This window comes from Aquarana catesbeiana, linkage group LG04 (assembly GCF_042186555.1).
Source record: "Aquarana catesbeiana isolate 2022-GZ linkage group LG04, ASM4218655v1, whole genome shotgun sequence".
Lineage (NCBI taxonomy): Eukaryota > Metazoa > Chordata > Amphibia > Anura > Ranidae > Aquarana > Aquarana catesbeiana.
Window position 1 is genome coordinate 140,945,368 of NC_133327.1, and position 9,473 is coordinate 140,954,840.

A 9,473-nucleotide genomic window follows, 5' to 3' on the forward strand; every position below is an offset into this window, starting at 1 on the left:
CCTCTAATCCTGTTTTGAAGACAACCTAAAATTCGGGATTTCCTTTCACTTTCCCTCTCGGTGATCATGGTACACATGACAAATAGAGAGGCCGAATCTCTAATGGGAACACAGACAGCAATAAAAACCTGACAGATGTTCTAATCCCTCTCCACTCTATGCAAAACAAAAGAAAAATACTATTAGGTTTAACTAAAGGGACATATACTATGCACTGTGGTTGCACTTACTCCAGAGCTTAGTAAATTAGGTAAAGCGTCACTCTGCAAAGAATACTCAACCACATGCAAGGAAAAAAAAAAAAACTGCATTTTTGCCTGCACATAATTGGATGATAGAAATCAGCAGAGCTTCCCCTCATTTCAGAGCTACCCTCAGATCTAGAGCAACTGCACTTGCAGTGCACAGTATACTTGCTCTTAATAAATCAACCTATTTGCCTTTAGTTATACTTTAAGGAACTATCCCGCCATCATACAAAGCAGCCATGTTTAATGTACCTTAATAGTGCGGTCAAGCGAGGCACTTGCAAACTGGTTGTTGTCTTTGGGGTTGATGACAATCTGCATGACGTAGTGTGTGTGACCTTCAAACACCTGAGAGCAAGACCATTTCTTATCCCAATCCCAAAGTTTAATCATCATATCATCTGTAGGAAACAGACAGACATAATTCACACAACTATAAACAGCTATCTGCTCATGCTAACATTACTATACAAAAACACGTTTTATTTCAACATTTTCAATAAACTTACCACTGCTGGTGAGAATGAAAGGCTGTGTAGGGTGTACAGCAATACAACGGATATAGTCTGAATGAGCCTCAAACATGTGAACCCGCTCCAATGTATTGTAGTTGAAGACTCTGATCTGCATGTCATCCTAAAAAATAGAAAAATAAGCGGTGAACTTTACATCTTCACATAGAACGCATTTTAACAAATGTTACCTAAATTAAAAAAAAAAAAAAAAAAAAACTTTGCCAATTAGAACCAAAAGTATCACTGTTATTCCTATGCCCTTTTTATTGAGCACTTTGCAAAATAAAGCGCAACTTCACTTTCACAATCAGCATTGACTATTTGTAATTCTTATGCTGCTGCCATTAGTAAATAGATAGGAAGGCATATCATATTTACTTGTTTTAAACTTGTATTTACATTTCTTCCTGATTGCCATGCCTAGGCAAATGATGTCATACATCCAAGGAGCCTTCAGGAGGGAAGAGGGGTTTTTCTCAGCTAAGCACGGCCTCCTCACTGTATGCCTGAGCTCAGGGCAGATGGCTTCCAGGAAAAAGAATGCAACATGAATCATCCGCCTTTACTCAAGATGGTGGTAGCTAGAAATGCTAGGGGGTTTTTTCAAAGTGATTTCTCAGCAAAATAAAGCATGGAGATATGGATGAATGGGAGAGTTTGCTTTGAATATAAAAAAAAGGATTAAAATAGCAGGTTTGGTTTGTGCTGCTCAGATGCAGTGTAGTTCCCCTTTAAACTAGCAGGCACTACCTCTACATTAAAGAGCAGGAACCACAGTGGAACTTTGTCAAAGCACTTTACTATAATCCCTAACTGGACTGAAGTATTCCAGCCATGGGAGAGTTATGGAGAGTCCATACTGAGCCTTCAAAACAAGACCTAGATCACACATCACAGAAAAATGTACTCACTTGTTTCTAGTGTCACTCCATTATAAGGATGAGCTCCGGCGTGTTCGCACACTCCACGTGCTGAGCCCGCCAGGAAGTCATCACGGCGCTGCGCTAATCACAGGCAGTGAGACATTACCCAATCTCTGCAGTCGCACATCGGGAAAATGTCTCACTGCCTGTGATTAGCGCAGCGCCGTGCTGACTTCCTGGCGGGCTCTGCACATGGAGGGTGCAAACACTCCAGAGCTCATCCTTACTCCATTAGAAGTGAAACACTAGGTTTCCTTTTGCCTGCAATGGTGTGATGCCTTGTTGGTTCAGCCAGCAAGGCAGCGACAACATAGAAATAAGCAAACTTTTTTCTCAGCCCTTCCTTAATGACAAATCACCATAGACAGGATAAGTATAGGTAATAAGTATTTGATCCCCAAGCAAAATATGACTCAGTACTTGGTGGAGAAACCCTTGTTGGCAAACACAGAGGTAAGACGATTATTGTAGTTGGTAACCAGGTTTGCACACATCTCAGGAGGGATTTTGGTCCACGCTTTACAGATCTTCTATAAATCCTTTAGGTTTCTTGACTGTCACTTGGAAACTCGAAGTTTCAGCTCCCTCCATAAACTTTCCTTAGGATTAAGGTCTGGAGACTGGCTGGGCCACTCCGTGACCTTTGGCAGCATGTTTTTGGTTCGTTGTCATGCTGGAAGACCCATCCACGACCCATCTTCAGTGTTCTGGCTGAGGGAAGAAGGTTCTCATCCAAAATTTTACAATACATGGCTCCGTCCATTGGCACCTCAATGCGACAAAGTCGTTCTGTACCTTTAGCAGAGAAACAGCCCCAAAGCATAATGTTTCCACCTCCGTGTTTGACTGTAGGGATGGTGTTCTTAGGGTCATAGTCAGCATTTTTCTTCCTCCAAACACAGCGAGCCGAGTTAATGCCACAGAGATCAATTTTGGTCTCATCTGACCACAGCATTTTCTCCCAATCCTTCTCTAAAACATTTAGATGTTCATTGGCCAATTTCAGAGGGCCTGTACAAAAACGAGCGGCGCTTTAGCGCCGGCCGGACGCTGCCAGTGTGAAAGGGGTCTTACAGTTAGCCAGTAAAAGATAAATACAAATGGTAACCAAAATACGCTATGGCAAGCATATAAACATTAGAACATCAAATTCAATTTTTTTTTTGTCTTTTCATTCATTTGTACCCTGCACCAGGACTAGGGCATCCCCCCCCCCCCAAAAAAAATCCATTGTATTGCTTTAGTGAAAATGTATTTATGTCAAAACTTACTGCTCCTGTGACGACCCAGTTTTTCCTAGCCACGAACTTCGCCGCTCTGACTGGCAAATCACATACTTCAAAAGTTTTTACAAGTGTCTGAAAGCACAAATAAAGGTTTTAAGTCAAACGTAGTGAAACATCAAAGTACTGCATTTTCAACTTTTCATCAAGGACAGATAAGAATTTAACTTCAACCCAGTTGGGTTCCAAAATCACAGCCACGACCACTAGTCATTTCACCCCAAAAATAAACCAGAATTGGAAGCTGGCAGCTTCCCTGGGTACATATTCCTGTTAGCTGCTCTGTTTGGTCTCCCTCACTGTCTCACTGCGCATCTTCTAACACCCAACTTAATAAAAGGAGCTCCAGCAGCTGGGACCTAATGGACTAAACTTACAAGCCATGGAAGGAATTTATTTTACCATTTCACCTCCAGATACCTTAGTGCGGGGGTCAGCAACCTGTAGATTGCGGCAAGGTGACCGGTAGCTCGCGGTTTGGGCTTGCTGACGTGCCATCCCAGAGTATCAGAGTGCAATGCAGTGAGACTACTTGTAAAGCTGGAGCTGTAGTAGGGTGCAAGAGCCGCATAAGCAATGCCTCCTCTGTAGTGCTGGCTCCTGTCCCATGCCGAGTAATACCAGCTGCACACCACCTCTTATCCCGGCTAGCGGTCTCCAGCCTGGTGCCAGCAGCAGAAAAGAAGAGATCTTCAGGTCAGTGTGAAGCAATACACTGGGCATAATAGCATAGGGCTGCTTTCACACCGATGTGCAGCGGGTTACCCTCACAGCTTGTGCAGTTCACCTGCAGCTTTCCTGTGGGTTTGCTGCACTTAGCCATAGACCTCTATTATATCCTGCGGGTTTGGTGCACTTTCTGAATGCAGGTGTTTTGGTTCGCTTTCAGAAAGTGCAACACACCAGCAGGAAATAAAAGAAGTATGTGGCAAAGAGCAGCTAACCCAGGCAAGTCACAGATGCACTGTTCTGCACCCGCGGCGCAGGTAAACCGCAGCACATTAGTGTGAAAGAAACCTTATAGGAGGCTCAGAACATCAAGGGTTAACTTACATTAGTAGTTTAGGTGGTGGTAAAACCCCATAGTTAAGATGTGTTTTTACCACCTGTCCCAACTGCACCCCCTTTAGCAGCAGTGGCTGGAGGTGTACAAATGTCGCAGCAGGAGTTATATGCCCAGTCATGGTTGGTGGGTGTAGCACCTTCCAAGCATGACCCATTCAAGTGGATGAGGCTGCTCTGCAAATGCCTTGCAACCTTGTACAGTAAACAAAGGGTTAAAGCAGGTAGTGTTGTGTTGCTTTCTCACCATCTGCTTTAACCCCTTGGACCCCGTAGAAGCATGCAGGTGCTGGGCGCTTGCAGAGTGGCCCCGTTTACTTGAATGGAGGATTGTCAGGCCCTAGCACCCACCAAAAGCAACAGGGGGTTTAATTCCTGCTGCGCCGTGTGTATACCTTTATGTGTGAACGAGCCCTAAGGGTGCCGCTGCCCAATGCTAATAAGGGCTCATTCACAAGTGCAGCAGGCACTGCTGCTCTTCTGAAAAGCATTCCGAGTGTGTTTGATGGGTGGTGAGGAGGCAATATGTTGCCTCCTCGCCACCTGATTTAAACCCATGATTGGCTTGCAATGCACGCGTTTGCGACACTGTAGTACAGCAACTAGAGGTTTAAATCAGGTGTGAGGCGGTGACACTGTGCCCGGGGATCTCTGACTTCATTTTGTTCAGGTAGATCGCCGTCTCTTTAAGGTTGCCTGCTACTGCCTTAGTGCCATTTTATAACTTCCCAAAATACTTTAACCCACCACCAAAAACTTGTGGTTATAGCTACAACAACTGATATAGCCATAGAAAAACCTGAAGTGTGGCCACCTGTTGTGGCATATTTCTAAGCCAAATAGGTAGCAAAGGTATAAATCTAAGCCTACTGAAGCAGATGAAAGACACTAAAAGGCCCCTGCAGTTATTTGTTTTTTTTCGCAGTTAATGAATGTGCACCAAGCCAGACTGGGTATGGTATAGGCAATGTTACACTGCTCCAAGCTGGACCAATGTAACTATGTAAAAAATATACCATACCTGGAATTCTTCTTCAAAGATTTTTCCTTTAATTAAATAGCAGCAAACATAAGACGTGTTTCATTCAATACATGAAATTTACAATTTAGAGACAAGTTATATACTGCATTACCTGTGTCTCGTGATTCCAAACACAGACACTGCCATTGTACAGACTGGCCAGCATCCATGGCTCTGTTGGATGTAAATCAACACTTTTCACTCGGTCAGACCGAGCGGTCAGCTTCCTCTTGATGTCAAGTCGCAGAGGCTGTACACAAAAAATTAAAACAAAGTGTTAGTAATATAAAACACCGTCCACTCCTGTAAAGCATATATATTTTCTATAAAACTCACTAGTTCTACCACATTGAGGTGGGGTGGGGGGTTAGGGTACAATGCAGAGCGACCTGTGCAGTTTGTGGCTATAAGGCGCCAGAGAACTGTATAAGCACTGACAATAGCTGTGCAGGTTCAAAGCCCATAGATGCAGCTGTAGTCTATCAGGCTTGGAACATTTATCCTGCCCCAGGTCTATCCTGTTTTAAGAACCTGCATTCCTTATCTACAATGTTCTATGCAAGGTGCTGCAAAACGTGATACATAAATAACTCAAGTAATAAGCGTTTATTTTCTAAACAGGAAGAAAAGAATGTGATGGAATGATCGGAGACTAGATAAAGGCTGGCACGGGTGATTCCACTACCATAGTTTCTAGTTCTACACTGCATGCCCACTTCACTTAACATATAACATAACTCCATCCTAATATGACTGAATGAAGAATCCTTTGCGAAGCCTCCTCAGTTAATAGTTACATGTGCATCTTGTTCTGTGCATAAAGCCCCACCTGATAAGACTACACCCTTGACCATCACCACCTCAGAGCCCTTTGAGCTGGTAACAATGATGTACTTGCTGATGATCTCCAGCTCCCCCTCAGGATATTGGTATGCTCTGGTCTTTGGCGACCACTTTATGTTTACATATAGTTACATAGTTAGTCAGGTTGAAAAAAAAGACACAAGTCTATCTAGTTACATAGTAGTAGTTCAACCAAAAAAAAAAAAAAAAAATCACACAACTATACAATCCTATATACACAATCCTATACCCACAGTTGATCCAGGGGAAGGCAAAAAAACCCCAACAAGGCATACTCCAATTTACTCCAGCAGGGGAAAAAATTCCTTCCTGATCCCTGGAGAGGCAATCGGATATTCCCTGGATCAACTTTACCTATAAATGTTAGTACCCAGTTATATTATATACATTTAGGAAAGAACGCAGGCCTTCTTAAAAGCAATCTCTGTGATGACCTAAAGTGAATAACTCAACACCAAGTTCACTACATGGACCCCTTATATATTTATACATGTTGATCATATCCCACCTTAACCACTTCCTACCCCGCCCATAGTCAAATGACGTCCGCAGGAGGGATCTCCCATCCTGGGCGGGCGTCATATGACGTCCTTGGCGTCTAGGGGGTGCGCGCATCCGCCACATCACTTGGGAGCCGGTGCGCGTGCCCGGCGGCCTCGATGTCCGCTGGGCACCTACGATTGCTGGTAACAGAGCCAGGACGTGGATCTGTGTGTGTGAACACACAGATCCACGTCCTGTCAGATGAGAGGAGACAGATCGTGTGTTCACAGTACAGAGGAACACCGATCGGTCTCCTCCCCTTGTGAGTCCCCTCCCCCTACAGTTAGAATCACTCCCCAGGTAACACATTTAACCCCTTGATCGCTCCCTAGTGTTAACCCCTTCCCTGCCAGTGACATTTATACAGTAATTAGTGCATTTTTATAGCACTGATCGCTGTATAAATGTGAATGGTGTCAAAAGTGTCCAATCTGTCCGCCGCAATGTCACAGTCACGATAAAAATCGCAGATCGCCGCCATTACTAGTAAAAAAAAAAAAAAATAATAAAAATGCCATAAATCTATCCCCTATTTTGTAGACCCTATAACTTTTGCGCAAACCAATCAATATATGCTTATTGTGATTTTTTTTTTTTTTTTACCAAAAATATGTAGAAGACTACATATCGCCCTAAACTGAGGAAAAAAATTGTAGTTTTATTTTTAAAAATTGGGATATTTATTATAGCAAAAAATAAAAAATATTGTTTTTTTCAAACTTGTCACTCTTCTTTTGTTTATAGCGCAGGAAATAAAAACCACAGAGGTGATCAAATACTACCAAAAAAAAGCTCTATTTGTGGGGGGAAAAAATGATAAAAATTTCATCTGGGTACAATGTATCATGACCGCTCAATTGTCATTCAAAATGCGACAGCACTGAAAACTGAAAATTGGCCTAGACAGGAAGGGGGTGAAAATGCCCTGTATTGAAGTGGTTAAAGTGATTGTAAAGGTTTTTTTTTTTTTAAATAACAAACATGTCATACTTGCCTGCTCTGTGCAAGGGTTTTGCACAGAGCAGCCCTGATCCTCCATTTTCTGGGGTTCCCCAGCAGCGCTCCTGGCTTCTCCTCTTCTCGAGTGCCCCGTTGGAGAGCTACTCTCCCTTGGAGCACCCGTGTGGGGGTACGCTCCCGTGCCCTGCTGCTGCATCCATTAACACAAACAGCAGGACTCGGCCCCGCCCCCCATGTCATTGGATTTGATTGACAGCAGCGGGAGCCAATGGCTACGCTGCTATCAATCTATCCAATGAGGACACGAGACAGCGGCTGGAGCTGGTGTGCTTGTCCCGGTCACTGGAACAATCAGGTAGAGGTAAGTAAAAGGGGGGCTGCTGCATCACAGGAGGTTTTTTTTTCACCTTAATGCATAGAATTCATTCCTTTAATCTCCTTTTCTCAAGACGGAATAGATTCAGTTCCTCTAATCTTTCCTCATAGCTGAGCTCCTCCATGCCTCTTATCAGTTTGGTTGCCCTTCTCTGCACTTTCTCCAGTTCCCCGATATCCTTTTTGAGAACTGGTGCCAAAAACTAAACTGCATATTCCAGATGAGGTCTTACTAATGATTTGAACATCCCCGATCATCCTCCCTGTGTTGGGTCTGGAGGTGTCGGGCCACGTCCCCTCCCTGTGTTGGGTCTTGGAGGTGTCGGGCCACGTACCCTCCCTGTGTTGGGTCTTGGAGGTGTCGGGCCACGTCCCCTCCCTGTGTTGGGTCTTGGAGGTGTCGGGCCACGTCCCCTCCCTGTGTTGGGTCTGGAGGTGTCGGGCCACGTCCCCTCCCTGTGTTGGGTCTGGAGGTGTCGGGCCACGTCCCCTCCCTGTGTTGGGTCTGGAGGTGTCGGGCCACGTCCCCTCCCTGTGTTGGGTCTGGAGGTGTCGGGCCACGTCCCCTCCCTGTGTTGGGTCTGGAGGTGTCGGGCCACGTCCCCTCCCTGTGTTGGGTCTGGAGGTGTCGGGCCACGTCCCCTCCCTGTGTTGGGTCTGGAGGTGTCGGGCCACGTCCCCTCCCTGTGTTGGGTCTGGAGGTGTCGGGCCACGTCCCCTCCCTGTGTTGGGTCTGGAGGTGTCGGGCCACGTCCCCTCCCTGTGTTGGGTCTGGAGGTGTCGGGCCACAGTCCCCTCCCTGTGTTGGGTCTGGAGGTGTCGGGCCACAGTCCCCTCCCTGTGTTGGGTCTGGAGGTGTCGGGCCACGTCCCCTCCCTGTGTTGGGTCTGGAGGTGTCGGGCCACGTCCCCTCCTTGTGTTGGGTCTGGAGGTGTCGGGCCACGTCCCCTCCTTGTGTTGGGTCTGGAGGTGTCGGGCCACGTCCCCTCCCTGTGTTGGGTCTGGAGGTGTCGGGCCACGTCCCCTCCCTGTGTTGGGTCTGGAGGTGTCGGGCCACGTCCCCTCCTTGTGTTGGGTCTGGAGGTGTCGGGCCACGTCCCCTCCCTGTGTTGGGTCTTGGAGGTGTCGGGCCACGTCCCCTCCCTGTGTTGGGTCTGGAGGTGTCGGGCCACGTCCCCTCCCTGTGTTGGGTCTGGAGGTGTCGGGCCACGTCCCCTCCTTGTGTTGGGTCTGGAGGTGTCGGGCCACGTCCCCTCCTTGTGTTGGGTCTGGAGGTGTCGGGCCACGTCCCCTCCCTGTGTTGGGTCTGGAGGTGTCGGGCCACGTCCCCTCCTTGTGTTGGATCTGGAGGTGTCGGGCCACGTCCCCTCCTTGTGTTGGATCTGGAGGTGTCGGGCCACGTCCCCTCCTTGTGTTGGGTCTGGAGGTAAGTCAATGTCTGATGTACAGGAGTCTGTAATGTAGTCGGGTTAGTTTTGCACACACTAGGCTCTGGTACACTCACCATGTCTCCGGGTCCTCCTGATCTCTCCTCTGACTGACGTGGAGCTTCCGGGAGCCCGGGACGATCTCGCGATCTAAACTTCCACTTCCGGTCGGTGTTTAGACCTGGGGACGTGCGGCTGCCATCTTGTGGTTGGAAAGTATCAGAAACTCTTGACGTGGCCTGAGCAGAACTG

At 46.7% G+C, this 9,473-nt stretch overlaps 1 protein-coding gene across 1 annotated transcript in view; it reads right to left on the reverse strand.

Moving 5' to 3' along the window:
• Positions 1–9,452, reverse strand: part of COPB2 (COPI coat complex subunit beta 2) — a 52,292-nt gene extending 42,840 nt beyond the window's left edge. Inside the window, exons 1-5 of the mRNA XM_073625798.1 lie at positions 9,299–9,452; positions 5,165–5,302; positions 2,958–3,044; positions 758–884; positions 501–649 (exon numbers count right to left, since the gene is read on the reverse strand). Coding sequence (XP_073481899.1) covers positions 501–649; positions 758–884; positions 2,958–3,044; positions 5,165–5,302; positions 9,299–9,301 — 504 coding nt within the window. The 5' untranslated portion in view covers positions 9,302–9,452. The remainder of the gene's footprint in view (positions 1–500; positions 650–757; positions 885–2,957; positions 3,045–5,164; positions 5,303–9,298) is intronic.
• Positions 9,453–9,473: the final 21 nt, after the last annotated feature.